Source organism: Zea mays, chromosome 6 (assembly GCF_902167145.1).
Source record: "Zea mays cultivar B73 chromosome 6, Zm-B73-REFERENCE-NAM-5.0, whole genome shotgun sequence".
Classification (NCBI taxonomy): domain Eukaryota; kingdom Viridiplantae; phylum Streptophyta; class Magnoliopsida; order Poales; family Poaceae; genus Zea; species Zea mays.
Window position 1 is genome coordinate 116364738 of NC_050101.1, and position 21811 is coordinate 116386548.

General features: G+C 43.1%; 1 protein-coding gene across 2 annotated transcripts; it reads right to left on the bottom strand.

The window, feature by feature from the left end:
• Positions 1 to 913: 913 nt before the first annotated feature.
• On the bottom strand, positions 914 to 3866 carry LOC103629849 (uncharacterized). Of its 2 annotated transcripts, none has more exons than XR_002263170.3 (2): positions 3316 to 3866; positions 914 to 1110 (listed from the first exon to the last, which is right to left on the bottom strand). XR_002263170.3 is itself a non-coding variant. In XM_008650942.4 (2 exons), exons 1-2 carry the CDS (start codon positions 3597 to 3599, stop codon positions 2095 to 2097), a joined length of 303 nt encoding a protein of 100 aa, XP_008649164.1. In that variant the 5' UTR covers positions 3600 to 3804; the 3' UTR covers positions 2053 to 2094. The 2 variants fall into 2 exon arrangements, 1 of the variants encoding a protein (XP_008649164.1); XM_008650942.4 differs by lacking the exon at positions 914 to 1110 and adding an exon at positions 2053 to 2113 and having other exon boundaries at positions 3316 to 3804.
• Between the last annotated feature and the right edge of the window lie 17945 nt (positions 3867 to 21811).

Here is a 21811-nt window from a genome sequence, read left to right on the forward strand (position 1 = left end):
GGGCAACCTCGTCCGAATCATAATCTTCATCCCCTACGGATGGTACCTGTACTCCAAACTCAACAACATCCCAAATGCTAGTGTGGAGTGAGATTATATGGTGCCTCATTTTATCACTCCACATACAATAATCTTCACCATAAAAACGGGTGGTTTGCCTAATAGGACGGAAAGTAAAGGAGTACGTTTAGAAATGCGAGGGTAGCGTAAGGGGATCTTACTAAACTTCTTGCGCTCATGGCGCTTAGAAGTGACGGACGGCGCGTCAGAGCCTGAGGTAGATGGCGATAAAGAGTCGATCTCGTAATAGACCACTTTCTTCATCTTCGTTTTCTTGTCGCCGCTCCGATGCAACTTGGTGTGTGCAGGGGATCCCTTCCCCTTGTTGCTGGACTCTCCCGATGGAGTCTTCCCGTGGCTTGTGGCGGGCTTCTCGCCGGTCACAACCTCCTTCTTGGCATGATCTCCCGACATCACTTCGAGCGGTTAGGCTCTAATGAAGTACCGGGCTTTGATACCAATTGAAAGTCGCCTAGAGGGGGGTGAATAGGCGGAATCTGAAAATTATAAACTTAAGCACACACTACAAGCCGAGGTTAGCGTTAGAAATAAAGTCGAGTCCGAAAGAGAGGGTGAAAACAAATCACAAGCAAATAAAGAGAGTGACACGGTGATTTGTTTTACCGAGGTTCGGTTCTTGCAAACCTACTCACTGTTGAGGTGGTCACAAAGACCGGGTCTCTTTCAACCCTTTCCCTCTCTCAGACGGTCACCTAGACCGAGTGAGCTTTTCTCCTCAATCAAATGGGACACTTAGTCCCCTACAAGGACCACCACAACTTGGTGTCTGTCACACCAGGTTTTAAGGAACAAAGCCGGGTGCATCTCATACATGCGCCAAAGAAGACAACATATATAATAACAGAGTGTATAGAGATAAATGTCACAATAATCAGAGTATTTATTACATAGCGGAAGACTTACAAAATAAAAGATAAATATAAAACGAAATAAGGATCGTCCTTGGCGTAGAAGTCAACTGGGAAAACGCCACCTAGATCAGATCAAACTCCTCGCTTTGTGGCTCCTCCTGAACCACCTGTTCTTCTCCTGTGTGGGGTGTGAGACAGCAAGGGTGAGCTCACACATGATCATAGCTCAACAAGTTGTGGGAACCAGTGGACATGAACTCACAAAGGTGGGGAGTTCATGTGATGTGTAAGGCTAGTCAACAACAGGGGTTAAAGTTGAGCATTGCTTTTAAGTAATTGGTCAAAATTTTATTAGCAGTTACTAGATGTAAGTATATACCAAACCTTAATAAAAATAATAGAACAAAATTAATAATAATCCCATGCAATGCAAATGACAAATTAAATTTAAGTTCCATAAATTAATCATTGGAGAGTCCTGAGCTGCTCTTGACCGTGAGCTCGGCTAGTATACCTGTTTTACACTCTGCAGAGGTTGTACCCTTTACCGACAAGTCGTGTTTCCCATGTCGCCAGGGTTAGCTAGGCCCTTAGACACTACCAAGGTGAATGGCTAGGGATCCACTACGAGGCCTTTACAAAGTTCCACTAGCTTCCGAAAACCCGCTACAGTTTATGGGAAGAGCACTTGCAAGAATCCCCCGTCTGACCGCTATCGCAGCAAATCAGCCCGAGAACCTCCTTGCATGCAACTCCCCTACTGCCCTTGCCCCTTTCAGGTAAGGTAGTCTTCCACTAGCTTTCCTAATTAGTTAGCCAAGGGGTCCCATTCCTCCCTTGTGGTGGCACGTGTTTCTCAAGTTAAGCTCCATGTTCTAATTAATATTAATGATCTTGACATGAACATAAATAGAATAACAAAATAATTGGAACATGGATATAATGAAATATTACCCAAACCACGTAAAACAATAGCAAAACTACCCATGTGATTCAGGGATAACAAGGTAAAGAGATAAATAGTCTAGGGTGACCTATCGGGTCCCATCAAAATTAAACCTATGCATGAACATGTGATATTAGAGAATATTATTGGGTAACAAAAAGTGATCAAGCGCACAACTTGCCTGACACTTGAGATTCTAGGTACCAGGATGATTCTTCAGATCCTTATGACCTCACTGCTAGTCGTAGCAATATAAACAAACATGGTATAGATAAAATTAACATCACACCAAACATAAGTACAAACTGAATAATAATAATATACGCGTCACTACGAGATTGTGGGATCGAGAACCACTAAAATCGGAGTTACGGTTAAGGAGTTATGGTTTATAAAATACCTATGTGGTTTAAATATCAAACTATATTATAAATTGATCAGTGTAAATTATATGAGAGATTATTCTATAAATAATTATCTCAACTTTAATCTAAGTCATTATTTGATTAAAGATAATCTAGGAAAATTATAACCATAAGATCAGAATACTATATTAATATTAAAGAAGTTAATCCAATAGACATAGATTAATCCAATTAGTTACCTAATTATAAAAGTAGGGGATATCATATAACAAATCTTGTTACTGAGTAGTAAATATTTATACGTAGGTAACGCAACTGGAACGGGTCAAATCGGAATTAAAACGAAGAAGTTATGAATTTCCGAAGTTCGTATGTGCTTGCTACAAAATTAATTGAGTAATCAATTTTAGTATAGGTTTCATGTTAAAATAGTGTTACCAAGTAGTAGACAATATTAATACAAAATTATGGGAACTGGAATGGACTAAAAAGGAGTTGAAATGAGTTTTCTATGAATTAAACTAGGTTTTGAAATTGTTTTTATACTAAATATCCATTTTCTATATTTATTTACCTATTTTCTCATCGCTCTGGACTGCGCGCACTAATACTGAGAAGCTCGAGGTTCAAATTATAAATTTTAGGGCCTCTGCGTCATTATTTTCACACTCGTTTGTACTGCGGATTTATTTCTATTAAGTACAGGGATTTATTTGAAAAAGGGGCTCACAACGGGGTATCCTGCGCTCACATCCACACGATCCCAATTCGGCGATCCAGATTAAATTATATAAACAACGAAACGGTACACAATTTCAGCCCTAGGATTCCAGTTCAACCGACCAGATTCAATCAACGTGGATACCAGCCAAAGCCCACTAACGCCATCGGACGGTTCACGCTTGCAACAGATGAACCAGTACCCATCTAATCCTGACCCTCTATTCAAATCCGACGGCTCGTACATCATCTTCTCCCATAGCTGCTACCATTTCTCAATACGCACGCCATACCGGCCTCTACCGTAGATACCGCACAGTGGCAACCAAGGCATGGGAGAGGAGGACCTCACCGTTTGAAGGCGGAGCCGGCCGACGACGAAACGCGGTGCGCAGCGAGGCACAGGTCCAAGCGATTCAACATCTCTTCGAGCACGCCCAGGTCCGCGACCCAGCCGGACGACGGTGCCCAGGTCCACGACCCAGCCGGACGATGGCGCCCGCGCATGCAGTCATCAATGCCAGGAAGTGCCCATGGTGACTTTGTCCTCCCGGCAACACCTGACAATCGTAATTCTTCAGTGGTGACTACCCCTTCTCTCTGTTCACAGGGATCGGATCCTGGTATGGCACTCATGGTTCTCTCTCCTGCTGTTGGCAATGGCGAGCCCTAGCTCTACTTGACGGCCTTTTTGGTGCATGGGCATGTATAAATACTATGACAAGGGTGCTCGGCTGGCAGGGAGAGAATCACGGCTATTATTTTTTTGGAGTTCGTTGCGATCCCATATCAATTTGTTACGGATCCGGTGTTTTTGATGTTACTGTTTGGTTATTTTACACGAGGCCGGGTCTGCTTTGATTGCTAGTGGGAGAAGCTTCTGGGTGAAGGGGCCCGCATGCCCGTGACTACTCACCTGCACGACTCGATTTGGCTCCAGGTGATGCGGTTTGCAAGCTAGCTTGTTGACATTATCCATGACCTCATGGTGATGTAATCTCCGGCAAGGGAATAAAAAAAGAAAACATCCAGGAAGCGGCATGGGCTTTGTGGCTTGGATAAAAGCTGGGCCGGTGATTTTGTAGCCTGGTCGGTCGAGTGTTTTGGCTAGGCCAAACTAGGTACGTATGTCCTCTTTCTGTTTCTCTTTTCATTTGTTTTTTTCTATTTTGTATTTCTATTCTATTTTTATAGATACATATTCCATTTAAAACCTAAATTCAAATAGAGTTTTGAACTCCAAATTAAATGCACAAACAAAATTCCAGAAAACAAGTTCTAGTATGTTTTTTATATTTTAGTTGATATTTATAGATATTAATTCACCCTTAATCAAGAATGTATTAATTCATTTATTAATGGAAGGTAAGTATATCCCCATTTATATATTTATTTTATCTCATTTGCATAGTATTCCTCCTCTTTCCTTAATTTCCAGAGTTTCCATTGGAACTTAAATTCTAATTTGAGCATTAACATTTTTCTTTTACATTATTTTTATACTATCACAAAATGCACACAAAATAAAATCCAGCATGATACATGATTTAGTGGCATGTCTTTTATTAATTATTTGTTTTTTAAATGAGGTGTTCTCATGTGATGGTAAATAGAGGGCACATATATAAATGAAATAATTTTCCTTTTATATTATCTCTTACAAATTAGGTATTACAGTGTCTCTTGCTTTGATTACAAAGGTGTTGAGAACAAGAATGGGGGGGAAGAAAAGCGATCCAAGCGACAAGAACTCAAATGAACACAAATCTCTCTCTCACTAGTCACTAAATGTTTGGAGTGATCTTTGGACTTGGGAGAGGATTTGATCTCTTGTTTATGTCTTGGAGTGAAGTCTAAAGCTCTTGTATTGAATGCAATGGCTGAAAACTTGGATGCCTTGAAGTGTGGTGGTTGGGGGGTATTTATAGCCCCAACCACCAAAGTGGCCGTTGGGGAACTCTGCTGTCGATGGGCGCACCGGACAATCCGGTGCGCCACCGGACACTATCCGGTGCGCCAGCCACGTCACCCAACCGTTAGGGTTCGACCGTTGGAGCTTCTGACAGCTGGGCCACCGAACAGTCTGGTGGTGCACCGGACTGTCACTGTTCACTGTCCGGTGCGCCTTGTAGCGCCTGCTCTGACTCTACGCGCGCAGTCCGCACTGTTCACTGTTCACTATTCACTTTTGCAGTCGACCGTTGGTGCAGTAGCCGTTGCTCCCACTGGCACACCGGACAGTCCGATGCTACACCGGACAGTCCGATGAATTATAGCGGGGAGTGATTTCCAAAAACTCGAAGGTGGCAAGTTCAGAGTGATTCTCCCTGGTGCACCGGACACTGTCCGGTGGCACACCGGATAGTCCGATGCGCCAGACCAGGGCAGCCTTGGGTTGGTTTTGCTCCTTTTTATTTGAACCCTTTCTTGGACTTTTTATTGGTTTGTGTTGAACCTTTGGCACCTGTAGAACTTATAATCTAGAGCAAATTAGTTAGTCCAATTATTTGTGTTGGCCAATTCAACCACCAAAATCATTTAGGAAAAGGTTTGACCCTATTTCCCTTTCAGTTTCACTGATTCTCCATTCTGTTTATTCTAGTGAAAGTAGCACTTGTACCTCTATGCTTCTATTTATGTGTACATATGTATTCTTGTTCATGTAATTTGAGTCACCGAATGACATCATGTGCCAATATATTATGATTTCCATTTGTGTCTACTACTACATTGTGTTGCTCCAACAGGATAAAACTACAAATAGAATGTCGAAAGCAGCTGAACTTTAATGAAGACATTGCTGCTATCTACTTCTGCTTGTCTTCATAGTAGAGACGGATCCATGGACTTAGTTTTTATGTATCTAGTAACATGTGTTTTACATATGTTTTACTCTTTGCAGGTATGGAAGGGGATGGCTGTTACTTTACCAATCTTGTTAATGGAGCTTTTGAAAAATTTAGAAGATGTCTCTAAAACACCAGTTGACTTGCAATCTACTGCCCCAATAAAGGATATCAACAAGTCATCGAAGTCAAACCTAAAGCAAAAGGGTAAAAACTTTACCCAAGATGAAGATAGACTTCTTGTTGCAGCTTGGTTGAATGTTAGTACAGATCTACTCAAGGGACAAATCAAAGTAGAGGCACATTTTGGAGAAGGGCCTACTTATTCTTTGAGGATAACCGAGGACATTTTACAGAACGTAGTGAGGGATCATTGTTGCATCGTTGGAGTTCTATCCAAGATGCAGTGAGCAAATTTTGTGGATGTATCAACAGTATTGAAACTAGAAATCAAAGTGGGATGAAAATTCATGAGAGGGTACAACATCATACAAAGTAGATGTAATTTGTCAATTCTAAAATTTGTTGTTGACTGAGTTTATTGTTCTCTTTTAGGTGGAGCAGGCCGAGAAGCTTTTTAAATCTCAAGATCCCTAGAACAAGTCCTTTTAGTTTAGACATTGTTGGCTGTTATTGAGAAATCAACCAAAATGGAATGATAAGCTGCAATAATTAGTAGCAGTGAAAACTAGCAACAAAAAACAGAATACATCAAAGAAATCAAGTCCAACAAATGTTGATGCTGCATCTCAGGATACAAATGTTGTTATCCTTGCAGAAATTTGCATTCCAGAGCTAGCAGCACTAGAGAGACCACTAGGGAAGAAGGCAAAAGAAGCAAAACATCATGGTGGAAGTGATGTCTGCAAAGAAGCATTGGACTTTCTTTGGGCAAAGAAGGTTGAAGCTGACCAAGGGAAAGAGATGAAATGAGAGGAAAGGTATGCCAAGTCATATGCTCTTGACAAAGAAAGGCTTGAGCTTGACAAAGAGAGAATTGCACTAGAGAGGGAGAAGCTTAGCAATGAAGCCAACAATACTTACTTGACGAGATTTGGTGAAGAAGAGAGAATTATGAACATCGACCTTAGTTCTTTAAATGAGATGCAACAACAATATTACATGAACCTTCAGTCTGAAATTATTACTCGTCGCATGAATTAGATAATGATCTAGTTTTCTTTTAAAAAATACTTGTAGGATTTTATATTCTGGACTATGTGCCTTCAACAGTTTCATTTTCTTATTATTGTTGGATTATGTCTTGTGACATTTCATTTTCATATCAATGGAGGTAGTGTTGTGTGGTTGCCAAATAAACCTATTGTATCTAGTTAAATATGAATGTAGGTTGTGCTCTCTCATTCAATGGAGCCTAGTTATGAACTATTTGCCCTTCAAGGCTGATAGTAGCAATATCAACTCATTGTTTTAACCTTGTAGTAGATTATCTAGTCTAAAGAGTAAAGGTGTGTGATACACACAGAAAGAGCTGATGCATTAATTTATCTAGTCCTTTGCATAATCTATTGTTTTCACCTTGCAGGAAATAGAAACAAATTTAACAAATGAACTTAAGGATATAAATCTGGGTGGTGTTGCCACAAGTGCTCAACTAGATCTTCTCGAAGTTGATAATGTGTTTCGTGGTTCCTAATTTCTTGTGATTCTTAAGAAATTCATCAAAATCTGCTGTCATCTCATGGGAGGGCTCCACATTTTCTCCTCCGTGCTCAAAACGTTCATCTGGATCGACTCTTCCCTCATCTTCAATAATCATGTTGTGCATAATTATACATGCTATCATTATGTTGCTTAGTGTCTCCTCGTCCCATCAACGAGCTGGACCCCGAACAATGGCAAAATGGGATTGAAGGACCCCAAAGGCTCGTTCTACGTCCTTCCGTGCCGCTTCTTGTGCCTTGGCATATAGATCCTTTTATTGCCCCATGGTTCTGGCATGGTCTTAACCAATGTTGCCTAAGAAGGGTATATGCCATCTGCAAGGTAGTATCCCATTGAATAGTCATGGTTATTTATTCTATAATTCACTTGTGGACTTTCTCCATTTGATAATTTTGCGAAGAGGGGAGATCGATGAAGAACATTGATGTCATCGAGAGAGCCAGGTAATCAAAAAAACATGTCAAATCCATAAATCTTGCGAAGCAACTGCTTCTAAAATTATAGTAGGCATGTGATGATGGCCCAAAAATTGGCCTTGTAAAGATGATGGACAATTCTTCCACCTCCAATGCATGCAATCAAGTCAACCCAGCATACCAGGAAATCCTCTTTCATCGCCAAGTGCAAGTAACCGATGTATATCGCTTTCATTGGGTGCTCTTAAATACTCTTCACCAAAAATGTCAATTACAACTTTAACGAACCTTCTTAGACTTTGCAGCGCAGTACTTTCTCCAATGCGTACATATTCATCTGTAGCATCTGTTGCCACTCCATAAGTTAGCATACGAAAAACTGCATTAACCTTCTGCAAACAACTTAAACCTTGTTGTTGAGCTGTGTTTCTTTTTTGCTCGAAATAATCTTCATGTTGTTCAACAACATTCATTATGTGAATAAACAGGGATCGATGCATCCTAAACCTGTTGCAAGGAAAATAATAAGGCATCTATAAGAAAAAGTACACACAAACTAACCATAGAAATTAAATATATTGTTACCTCCGCCGAAACAAGTTTGGGCTATAAGTAGGAATGTCAGCTAGGTAATCTTGGTACAATCTCGCGTGTCCCGCTTCTCTATCTCGATAAATATATGCACGACCTAGAACAAAGCCTCCTCGCTTTGTACGAACTTGTGAAACAGTATGAATGATTTGCGCGGCAGAAAGTATGAAATCCTCGTCGTCATCAGATGATGATTCATCAAGTAATTGTGACAGCAACAATCTATTTGAACCCATCACCTGAATTTACAATAGACATTTCGGATAAATTGAACAAAACATAATGTGAAGCCTTTCCATAATCTCATATGCGCCAAGTTTTTGTATCACGTGAGATTGTACCATGCAACAACACACGTGCTTCAGCCAAAATCTGCGAACGATGGAGCTTTTGCAATTTTGGATTTGGCAGATGGACAGTACGGATATAGATTGGTATGGGACGAGAGACGTATCGAATGAATTGATTAAGGCAACGACAGCACTCAGAACTTGTCTGCTTCCAGGACCTGCCGCTGTCACCAGAAACAGAGGGGAAGAATGACGCCGCCAGAAAACAGGGGAACAACACCGCCACCAAGGCAATGCCCAGATCCTGATGTGTGCTAACAGAAAACGGGTCCACAAAAACAAATTACTCCCTACATATTAGAAACTGTTGGAGACCCTGACAATTTTTTTCTCCAAATAGCCATTTAGCAACTTGCTAATTAGGAGTTTAAGAGTTTTTTAGAACTATTGGAGATGCTCTAAAACGTGATTTTGGGACTGGAAATAAGGAAATGTTCGAGATACTCTTAGTTGCCATCACGGTAATTTTGCATTATGTTGATCGCAGGAAGGAGAGCACTGCGTGCGAACCAATAATAAGCCGAGTGGGTAATGGGTTGTGGAGTATTGGGTCGTGTCAGCTTCGTCTTGGGCCTGAGGCTATTGTATAAATGCAACTATGCTGACTGTATAAGCTCATGTACGTCAAATTTTTGGGTTGAAAGAGGTATATATGGGTCCAACAGTGTTTGGTATCGCGCCTTGTAAATTATAGCGTGCGTGTGTCGTCTGCTAAATCTAGCGCCTTTCTATCGCCCGGTAAACGGTGTATTACTTATTGTTTACGTTTTTTGTGTACTAGTACATCTTGTTGGACATGTGTGTACCTTTTCCACCGTCAGATCGTTTTTTTTTTTTTGCGTGAAACAATTTATAATACACATTTCTGGTATACTATTTTGCTTATTAGAAGAGATGAGAAATTCCTCGCTAAAATTCAAATATTTAAATTTCAGGAAATACACAGTAAATTTTTAAATACAAGGTTGGTAAAAAATGAAATGTAGATTATAAAATCAAGTAATATTGTAGATATAGAGGACTGAATTTAGGAAACATTGTAGGAGATGAGAAGATATAGAGAACATAACATTTTTAAAGTGTGTTGTAATTAATAGAGAATATTTCTTTAGATGATGAACTTTAGAGGACATTGCTGAAGATAGCAGGCATCGGTATGAAATAGATCTCCGTCTTCTCCACTCAGTTTGCATTGAGTTTTGATCCGGAACCTGATAATTAACCATTGGTTATCAGATCAAGGTTGAATTTGCATGAAATTTTTTCTAACGGATTCCTCTCCTCCTAGTCGGCACTGAAGCGGAGACCAGCGGAGTCTCCCAATAAGATATGGCGACGTCGTTGGAAGAACTCTCTGCTCAATTCGAGAACACGACCAAGCAGTTCGTTGGGTTTCCATCCATGATGTGTGAGACTCTTGACAAGATGAGCACTGTGTATGCATGGAGGACGATCATGGATGAGGCGCTCGACACTTTTGCTTCACCGGACAAAGTTGGGATAAAAAGGGCAAAGTTGGGCCAGACGGGGCTCACCGGACACTTCAGTGTGCACCGGACGGCCTGGTTAGCTGGCCAAATGGCCGCTCTCGGCAAATCGCCAGGGCCTGCTGGTTAAAAATCACCGGATAGTCTGGTGAGCACCAAACATGTCCAGTGCGTCAGGCGGCCAACAGCTCCTTCTCGCGCCAACGGTCGACGTCGCGATCACCATCAGCCACATCACCAAGCAACGGGCGGGAAGCGGCACCAGACATATTGAGAGCACCTAGAGGGAGGTGAATAGGCGATTCTGTAAAAATAGCTAAACGAAACAAATTTGGACTAATATTGGATTAGTGAGATCAAAAGCCAAGTCCGAATGAAGAGGATGAGAGGAGAGAACTTCTTCACTTAATTGCTCTCACAAGGTGAGTATTAAACTTAGAGCAAATTTGTAAGTGAAGCGAAAGGTAGAGAGACAAGTGACACATCGATTTTTATCCCGTGGTTCAGTCAATCGTAAAATGCTTGCCTAATCCACGTTGTGGGGTCCTAATGGACGAGAGTTGCACTCAACCACTCTCAAGTGATCCACTGATCAACTTTAGAACCATGGTTCTCTTTCTTGTCTCAATTTTTTCTCGATGTGGGGAATCTCCACAATTTATAGTCTCTCACCCTTACACAATTGATCTCAAATAAACCACAAGAGTAAGGGGGGAGTAGAAGAAAACACATGAGACAAACTTGCAGCAACTCACGCACACAAGTCGAGAGAGAAGAGCACAAAAACAGCACAGTGGAATCACAGCTCAAAACAAGTGCTCAAATCTCTATCTACTAAAGCAAATGCTTGAATGTGATGTCTCAGCATTATAGGATGTTCAATGAGATCTTGGTGTTGTGCTCCATGTGCCTAGGGGTACCTTTTATAGCTCCAAAGGACCTAAGAGCCGTTGGAGCTCTATTAGGAAGGCTCTGATTGCCTTCTGTCTGTGGACGCACCGGACAGTCTGGTGCACCACCGGACAGTGAACAGTGAGTGATTCCCTTCCTTGTTTGGCGAAGCCGACCGTCACCAGCCTCTGATCCCATGGCACATTGGACAGTCCGATGAATATCGGATAGTCCGGTGAATTATAGCTGCGACACCCTTCTATTTTTCCGAGAGCGGCTTGTTCACCAGGTGCGCCAGCCTGGCACCGAACAGTCCGGTGCACCGCAGGCTGGTGCAAGTTTGGCTAGACTTAGCCAAACTTCTCCATTTGAATTTCTCTCTATTTGAGAAGTTCACTAGCACTTAGTAGAACATAGTTAGTACCAAAAAACAATTTACTAAGTGCTAGAATCATACATTTGTTTCTCCAATATTGTAGAGTTTGCAATTTGTTCGTACAACTCTCAATTTGCTTCTCTTTGACTCTGAGCTCATAGTTGCATGTTAGTTCAAGGTGATGTGTTGGGCATTTAATCACCAAAACACTTAGAAATGGCCCAAGGACACATTTCCCTTTCACATATCCGGTGCGCCATCGGACAGACCGGTGCACCCCTGGACAGAAAACAATCTATGTCTTCTAAATGAAGGAGCAATGGCTCCTTGGCCCCTTGGGGCTATAAATGAGGCCCCTAGGTGCCTCTACAAGAACACCAAGCATTCCTAGAGCACACTACAACTCTAAGACTCCGCGACCACGCTGTTCGAAGTGTTTGAGAGATTTGAGTGTGTTTCTAAGCTACAACTCTGTCATTCTTGTTCTTGCGCTCTCTCTTTGGCTTGCGTGCATGTTGTTGCTACAATTGTGCTCTTGCGTGTGTACTCTACTCCCTTGTCACACCCGGGTTTAAGGGACAAAGCCAGGTGCATCTCATATATGCGCCAAAGAAGACAACATATATAATAACAGAGTGTATAGAGACAAATGTCATAATATAATCAGAGTAATTATTACATAGTGGAAGTCTTACAAAATAAAATATAAATATAGATCGAACTAAAATCCATCTTTGGCGCTAGAAAGTCAACTGGGAGACGCCACCTAGATCGAATCGAACTCCTCGTTGTGTGGCTCCTCTTGAACCACTGGTTCTTCTCCTGTGGGGGGTGTGAGACAGCAAGGGTGAGCTCACACATGTTCATTGCTCAACAAGTTGTGGGGAATAACGTGTATGAACTCATCAAAGGTGGGAAATCATGTGATCTGTAAGGCTCATCAACAATAGGGGTTAAAGCTGAGCATTGCTTTTAATAAGTTGGTCAAATTTTAATAGCAATTACTAATGTAAGTAAATACCAAACCATAATAAATAATAGAACAAAATTAATAACAAATCCCATGCAATGCATATGATAAATTGAATTTAAGTTACATAAATTAATCATGCGAGAGTCCTGAGCTGCTCTTGACTGTGAGCTCGGCTAGTATACCAGTTTTACACTATGCAGAGGTAGTACCATGTACCCACAAGTCGTGTTTCCTATGTCACCAGGGTTTGCAAGGCCCTTAGACACTACCGAGGTGAATGGCTAGGGATCCACTACGAGGCCTTTACAAAGTTCCACTAGCTTCCGAAAACCCGCTACAATTTATGGGAAAAGCACTTGCAAGAATCCCCCGTCTGACCGCCATCGCAGCAAAATCAACCCGAGAACCTCCTTGCTGAAAGGGAAATGTGCCCTTGGGCCATTTCTCTAAGATTTTGGTGATTAAGTGCTAAACACAAATGCGTTGAGTAATATGTGTGCCAAAGACTCAAGAAGTGCAAATCAAGATTAAAGGTATGTTTCTAAGACTTAGTACATTGTTTGAAGACTAATGTATTGTGTCTAAGTGCTAGAAATAGGAGAAATCGCTTTGGAGAAAAGTTGGTTGTGTTCAGCCAAAAGGCTACTCGGTCTGGGTGCACCGGACAGTGTCCGGTGGTGCACCGGACAGTGTCCGGTGTGCCAAGATCAGTCCAGATGAACAGCCTGCTCTCGGGTCTCGACGGCGGTGTACGACTATAAATCATCGGACTGTCCGGTGGTGCACCGGACTGTCCGGTGAGTCGTCTGCGGCGAAGTCACCGCTCTCGGGAACCAAGTCAACAGCGTTCGGCTAAAATTCACCGGACTATACGGTGAGCCAGCGGTCGGGCGCGCCAACGGTCGGCCGCGCAATCCGCGCGTGACGCGTGGCCGAGCCAACGGTCGGATGGGGGCACCGGACTGTCCGGTGTGCACTGGACAGTGTCCGGTGCGCCAACGGCTCCAAATCTTCAACGGTCGGCTGCGCCAAACTAGGAAAGCAATCTGCACCGGACAGTGAACAGGGTATGTCCGGTGGTGCACCGGACTGTCCGGTGCGCCACCCGACAGAAGGCAAGATTTGCCTTCCTGGATTGCTTCCAACGGCTCCTAGCTGCCTTGGGGCTATAAAAGGGACCCCTAGGCGCATGGAGGAGTACACCAAGCATTCTTTGAGCATCCCTAAGCACCAAGACTCCATTTCCACGCTTTTGATTCTTTGTGATAGCAACTAGAGCTCCATTTGAGTAGAGAACTCTTCGAGTTGTGTTGCGAGCTCAAGTTGTGACTACTGTGCGTGTTTGTGCTCTGATTTTATGTCTTGTGTGCGTTGCTTTTCCCACCCTTACTTCCGTGCTTCTTTGTGATAATCAAGTTGTAAGGGCGAGAGGCTCCAAGTTGTGGAGATTCCTCGCAAGCGGGATATAGTGAAACAAAGAGAAACACCGTGGTATTCAAGTGGGTCTTTGGACCGCTTGAAAGGGGTTGAGTGCAACCCTCGTCCGTTGGGACGCCACAACATGGAGTAGGCAAGTGTTGGACTTGGCCGAACCACAGGATAACCCACTGTGCCTCTCTGTGTTGATTTCCTTGTGGTTATCGTGTTTAGAAAGAACTCCTCTCTAGCCACTTGGCTTTATTGTTCTAACACTTAATCAAGTTTGTGGCCTTGAGTTTTAAGTTTTTACAGGATCACCTATTCACCCCCCCCTCTAGGTGCTCTCAATTGGTATCGGGGTTGTTCTCTTCAAGAAAGGGACTAATCGCTCGAAGGGATGGATCCTAAGGGAAAGGGGATGGTGATCAACGACAAGGAGAAGGAGTCCTTCATCAATGAGCCAAAAGACGACAAGCCCACTGACTCGGGCTCAAGTCATAAGAAGAAGGACAGGAAGAAGAAGAGACGTATCAAGAAGATCGTCTACTACGACGACAGCAACGAGTCTTCTTCTTCCCAAAAGGACGACGACGACGACTACGAGAAAAAGAAAACGGTCAACTCAAACTTTTCTTTTGATTACTCTCGTATTCCTCATAATTCAAATGCACATTTGCTCTCCATTCCTCTTAGTAAACCTCCACACTTTGATGGAGAGGACTACAGATTTTGGAGTCACAAAATGCGTAGTCACTTGTTCTCTCTTCATCCAAGTATATGGGAGATAGTAGAGAATGGAATGCATTTTGATAGTTCTGATAATCCCATGTTTATTAATGAACAAATTCACAAAAATGCACAAGCTACCACTGTTCTTTTAGCATCTTTGTGTAGGGAAGAGTACCATAAGGTGAGCGGCTTGGATAATGCCAAGCAGATTTGGGACACCCTCAGGATCTCGCATGAGAGAAATGATGTCACCATGCTCACCAAGATGGAGTTGGTGGAGGGAGAACTAGGGAGGTTCGCAATGATCAGGGGGAGGAGCCAACCCAAACATACAACAGGCTCAAGACCCTGGTTAACAAAATAAGGAGCTATGGAAGCATGAGATGGACGGACCATGATGTCGTCCGCCTAATGCTAAGGTCCTTCACTGTCCTTGATCCTCATCTTGTTAACTCTATTCGTGAAAATCCTAGGTATACCAAGATGACGCCCGAGGAAATACTTGGGAAGTTTGTGAGCGGGCGAATGATGATCAAGGAGGCGAGATATGTTGATGAGGCGCTAAATGGCCCAATCCATGAGCCTCAAACCATTGCTCTCAAAGCAACAAGTAGCAGGGAGGCGCTACCTAGCAAGGTGGCGCAAGTTGAGGCGGCCGGGCTTAACGAGGAAGAAATGGCCCTCATCATCAAGCGCTTTAAGACGGCGCTTAAAGGAAGAAAGGAGCACCCAAACAAGAGCAAGATAAAGGGAAAGCGCTCCTGCTTCAAGTGTGGTAAGTATGGTCATTTTATAGCAAATTGTCCCGACAATACTAATGACCAGGAGCAAGAGAAAGGTGGGAAGAAGGAAAAGAAGAAGGCCTACAAGAAGGCGAAGGGCGAGGCACATCTCGGCAAAGAGTGGGACTCAGATTGTTCTTCGTCTGACTCTGACGACGAGGGGCTCGCCGCCACCGCCTTCAACAAATCGTCACTCTTCCCCAACGAGCGCCACACTTGCCTAATGGCGAAGGAAAAGAAGGTAATCACTAGAGAAACTCCTAAGTACTCTACTTCTAGTGATGAGGACTCTAGTGATGATGAGATTGATTACACTAGCTTGTTTAAAGGATTAGAAAGAGCAAAAGTAGAAAAGATAATGAATTGATTGATGCTCTAAACGAAAAGGATAGACTTTTAGAGAGGCAAGAGGACATCTTGTATGAGGAACATGATAAATTTGTTAATGTTCAAAAGTCTCTTGCCTTAGAGATTAAAAGGAATGAATTACTATCTTCTGAATTGTCTATTTGCAATGAATCTATTTCTAGCTTGAAGATTTTGAATGATGATTTAAATGCTAAGCTAGAAGTTGCAAATAAATCTAATTCTTGTATTGAGCATGTAGTAATTTGCAATAGGTGTAAGGATTTTAATGTTGATGCTTGCAATGAACATTTAATTTCCATTTCTAAATTAAATGATGAAGTAGCTAGTCTTAATGCCCAACTTAAGACTAGCAAAAATGATTTTGATAAACTAAAATTTGCAAGGGATGCCTACACTAGTGGTAGACACCCCTCTATTAAGGATGGGCTTGGCTTTCGAAGGGAAGCTAAGAACTTAACAAGTCATAAGGCTCCCATCTCCACCAAGGAGAAAGGGAAGGCCCCTATGGCTAATAGTGTTCATAAAAATCATGCTTTCTTGTATCATGATAGGAAATATTCTAGAAATGTTCATTATGATAGAAGTTATAATGCCTTTGACTCTCATACCATGATTGCTTCAAGTTCAAACTTTAATGGTAGATCTAGAAAGAATTTTGTGTCTCATGCTTCTAGGAAAGTGTTTAATGGATCTACCACTATCTTTCATGCTTGCAATGCTAAATTTATTCTTTCATGTAAAAATAAAAAGGTGATTGCTAAAAAGGTGGGAGCCAAATGCAAGGGAGACAAGACTTGCATTTGGGTCCCTAAGGCTATTGTAACTAACCTTGTAGGACCCAACAAGAGTTGGGTACCTAAAACCCAAGCCTAATTTGCCTTGCAGGTTTATGCATCCGGGGGCTCAAGCTGGATTATTGACAGCGGATGCACAAACCACATGACGGGGGAGAAGAAGATGTTCACCTCCTACGTCAAGAACAAAGATTCCCAAGACTCAATCATATTCGGTGACGGGAATCAAGGCAAGGTTAAGGGACTAGGAAAAATAGCTATTTCTTCTGAGCATTCCATTTCGAATGTGTTTTTAGTAGAATCGCTCGGATATAACTTGTTGTCCATTAGTCAATTATGTAATATGGGTTACAATTGTTTATTCACAAACGTAGATGTGTCTGTCTTTAGAAGAAGCGATGGTTCATTAGCTTTTAAGGGTGTACTAGATGGCAAACTCTATTTAGTTGATTTTTCGAAGGAGGAGGCCGATCTAGATGCATGTTTAATCGCTAAGACTAGCATGGGCTGGCTGTGGCATCACCGTCTAGCACATGTGGGGATGAAGAACCTTCACAAGCTTCTAAAGGGAGAACATGTGTTAGGTCTAACAAATGTAACTTTCGAAAAAGATAGACCTTGTGCAACTTGTCAAGCAGGTAAACAAGTGGGAAATTCTCATCACATCAAGAATGTGATGACTACATCAAGACCACTGGAGCTATTGCATATGGACCTCTTCGGACCCGTCGCCTACCTCAGCATCGGGGGAAGTAAGTATGGTCTTGTTATTGTTGATGATTTTTCTCGCTTCACTTGGGTATTCTTTTTGCAGGATAAATCAGAAACCCAAGGGACCCTCAAGCACTTTCTAAGGCGAGCTCAAAACGAATTTGAGCTCAAGGTGAAAAAGATTAGAAGCGACAACGGGGCTGAGTTCAAGAACCTGCAAGTGGAGGAGTTTCTTGAGGAGGAAGGAATCAAGCACGAGTTCTCCGCTCCCTACACACCAAAGCAAAACAGTGTGGTAGAGAGGAAGAACAGGACGCTTATAGACATGGCGAGAACGATGCTTGGAGAATTCAAGACGCCCGAGCGGTTTTGGTCGGAAGCTGTGAACACGGCTTGCCACGCCATAAACCGGGTCTACCTTCATCGCCTCCTCAAGAAGACGTCATACGAGCTACTAACCGGTAACAAACCCAATGTTTCGTTTTTTCTAGTTTTTGGGAGTAAATGCTACATTCTGGTGAAGAAAGGTAGAAATTCAAAATTTGCTCCCAAAGCTGTAGAAGGGTTTTTGTTAGGTTATGACTCAAATACAAAGGCGTATAGAGTCTTCAACAAATCATCGGGTTTGGTTGAAGTCTCTAGCGACGTTGTATTTGATGAAACTAATGGCTCTCCGAGAGAGCAAGTTGATCTTGATGATGTAGATGAGGATGATGTTCCAACGGACGCAATTCGCACCATGGCGATTGGAGATGTGCGACCACAGGAACACAATGAGCAAGATCAACCTTCTTCATCAATGATCATGCACCCCCAACTCAAGATGATGAACAGGTTCCTCAAGAGGAGGCATGTGATCAAGGGGGAGCACAGGATGTCCAAGATGAGGAGGAAGAAGCACCACAGGCCCCTCCAACTCAAGTTCAAGCAATGATTCAAAGGAATCATCCCATCGACCAGATTTTGGGTGACATTAGCAAGGGAGTAACCACTCGCTCTAGATTAGCCAATTTTTGTGAGCATTACTCTTTTGTCTCTTCTATTGAGCCTTTCAGGGTAGAAGAGGCCTTGCTAGATCCGGACTGGGTGTTGGCCATGCAGGAAGAGCTCAACAACTTCAAGCGAAATGAAGTTTGGACACTGGTGCCATGTCCCAAGCAAAACGTTGTGGGAACCAAGTGGGTGTTCCGCAACAAACAGGACGAGCACGGGGTGGTGACAAGGAACAAGGCTCGACTTGTGGTAAAAGGTTATGCCCAAGTCGCAGGTTTGGACTTTGAGGAGACTTTTGCTCCTGTGGCTAGGCTAGAGTCAATTCGTATTTTGTTAGCCTATGCCGCTCACCATTCTTTCAGGTTGTTCAAAATGGACGTGAAGAGCGCTTTCCTCAACGGGCCAATCAAGGAGGAGGTGTACGTGGAGCAACCCCCTGGCTTTGAGGATGAACGGTACCCCGACCACGTGTGTAAGCTCTCTAAGGCGCTCTATGGACTTAAGCAAGCCCCAAGAGCATGGTATGAATGCCTTAGAGACTTTTTAATTGCTAATGATTTCAAGGTTGGGAAAGCCGATCCAACTCTTTTCACTAAGACTTGTGACGGTGATCTATTTGTGTGCCAAATTTATGTCGATGACATAATATTTGGTTCTACTAACCAAAAGTCTTGTGAAGAGTTTAGCAGGGTGATGACACAGAAATTCGAGATGTCGATGATGGATGAGTTGAACTACTTCCTTGGGTTCCAAGTGAAGAAACTCAAGGATGGCACTTTCATCTCTCAAACGAAGTATACGCAAGACTTTCTCAAGCGGTTTGGGATGAAGGACGCCAAGCCCGCAAAGACTCCAATGGGAACCGACGGACATGTCGACCTCAACAAAGGAGGTAAGTCCGTTGATCAAAAAGCATACCGGTCTATGATAGGGTCTTTACTTTATTTGTGTGCTAGTGTATGCTTAGCGTATGCATGTGTGCTAGATTTCAATCCGACCCAAGGGAGTGTCACCTTGTGGCCGTCAAGCGAATCCTTAGATATTTAGTTGCTACGCCTTGCTTCGGGATCTGGTATCCAAAGGGGTCTACCTTTGACTTAATTGGATATTCAGACTCCGACTATGCTGGATGTAAGGTCGATAGGAAGAGTACATCAAGGACGTGCCAATTCCTAGGAAGGTCTCTGGTGTCGTGGAGTTCTAAGAAACAAACTTCCGTTGCCCTATCCACCGCTGAGGCCGAGTACGTTGCCGCAGGACAGTGTTGCGCGCAACTACTTTGGATGAGGCAAACCTTCAGGGACTTTGGCTACAATCTGAGCAAAGTCCCACTCCTATGTGACAATGAGAGTGCAATCCGCATGGCGGACAATCCTGTTGAACACAGCCGCACAAAGCACATAGACATCCGGCATCACTTTTTGAGAGACCACCAGCAAAAGGGAGATATCGAAGTGTTTTATGTAAGCACCGAGAACCAGCTAGCCGATATCTTTACCAAGCCTTTAGATGAGAAGACCTTTTGCAGGCTGCGTAGTGAGCTAAATGTCTTAGATTCGCGTAACTTGGATTGATATAGAGCATACATGTGTTTTATGCTTTTTATCATGTTCCTTTATGCATATCATTGTTTATTTGTGGTGCTCAAGTTGTACTCATGATCCCCGGACCTCACAAGTCCATGTGTGAATGATGCACATATCTAGGGGAGAAATGCTACAACTTGACCCTTTGAAACTAATTGTGTGCTTGAGTTTTCTTAATTTAGTCTCAAAGGAGGATTGAAAGGGAAAAGGTGAACTTGGACCATGCAAGACTTCCACTGCACTCCGATGGGAGGGTAACTAACTCCAAGTTCATCTCCATGCTCTTATTGCCTTTTACTCTTAATTGAAGATTTTGGTGAGGCAATGGGGTTAAAGGGCCAAAAATGATCCCGTTTTGGTGCTTGATGCCAAAGGAGGAGAAATTAAGGCCATAGCAAGAAATGGATCAGCTACCACTTGAGAATTTTGAAAATAGTAGAGTTAGAGTTTTTGTTTTGCCGAAAACACTCTTAGTGTCTCTTATTGTCAAAAGTTGGTCTCTTGTGGGGAGAATGGTTGATTATGGAAAAAGGGGGAGTTTTTGAATCTTTGATCAATTTCTCTTGGAGTACCTCTCTCTTTGCCTCAACAAGTGATTTTGACTTAGAGATAGGAAATTGAGTTTCATTTGCAGAAACAAACCAAGTGGTGGCAAAGAGTGATCCATATATGCCAAATTTGAATCAACAACATTTTTGTTCTCATTTGCATTGATGTTGCACTTCTTTTAGTTGCTTTTTGTTGTGTTGGCATTAATCACCAAAAAGGGGGAGATTGAAAGGGAAATGTGCCCTTGGGCCATTTCTATAAGATTTTGGTGATTAAGTGCTAAACACAAATGCGTTGAGTAATATGTGTGCCAAAGACTCAAGAAGTGCAAATCAAGATTAAAGGTATGTTTCTAAGACTTAGTACATTGTTTGAAGACTAATGTATTGTGTCTAAGTGCTAGAAACAGGAGAAATCACTTTGGAGAAAAGTTGGCTGTGTTCAGCCAAAAGGCTACTCGGTCTGGGTGCACCGGACAGTGTCCGGTGGTGCACCGGACAGTGTTCGGTGTGCCAAGATCAGTCCAGATGAACAGCCTGCTCTCGGGTCTCGACGGCGGCGTACGGCTATAAATCACTGGACTGTCCGGTGGTGCACCGGACTGTCCGGTGAGTCGTCTGCGGCGAAGTCGCCGCTCTTGGGAACCAAGTCAACAGCGTTCGGCTAAAATTCACCGGACTGTCCGGTGAGACACCAGACTGTCCGGTGAGCCAACGGTCAGCCGCGCAATCTGCGCGTGACGCGTGGCCGAGCCAACGGTCGGATGGGGGCACCGGACAGTGTCCGGTGCGCCAACGGCTCCAAATCTTCAACGATTGGCTGCGCCAAATTAGGAAAGCAATCTGCACCGGACAGTGAACAGGGTATGTCCGGTGGTGCACCGGACTGTCCGGTGCGCCACCCGACAGAAGGCAAGATTTGCCTTCCTGGATTGCTTCCAACGGCTCCTAGCTGCCTTGGGGCTATAAAAGGGACCCCTAGGCGCATGGAGGAGTACACCAAGCATTCTTTGAGCATCCCTAAGCACCAAGACTCCATTTCCACGCTTTTGATTCTTTGTGATAGCAACTAGAGCTCCATTTGAGTAGAGAACTCTTCGAGTTGTGTTGCGAGCTCAAGTTGTGACTAGTGTGCGTGTTTGTTCTCTGATTTTGTGTCTTGTGTGCGTTGCTTTTCCCACCCTTACTTCCGTGCTTCTTTGTGATAATCAAGTTGTAAGGGCGAGAGGCTCCAAGTTGTGGAGATTCCTCGTAAGCGGGATATAGTGAAACAAAGAGAAACACTGTGGTATTCAAGTGGG

Bases quoted from the DNA above. Each gene is read 5' to 3' on its own strand.
- LOC103629849 (XM_008650942.4), bottom strand. From the start codon at position 3,599: ATGAGTGCCATACCAGGATCCGATCCCTGTGAACAGAGAGAAGGGGTA.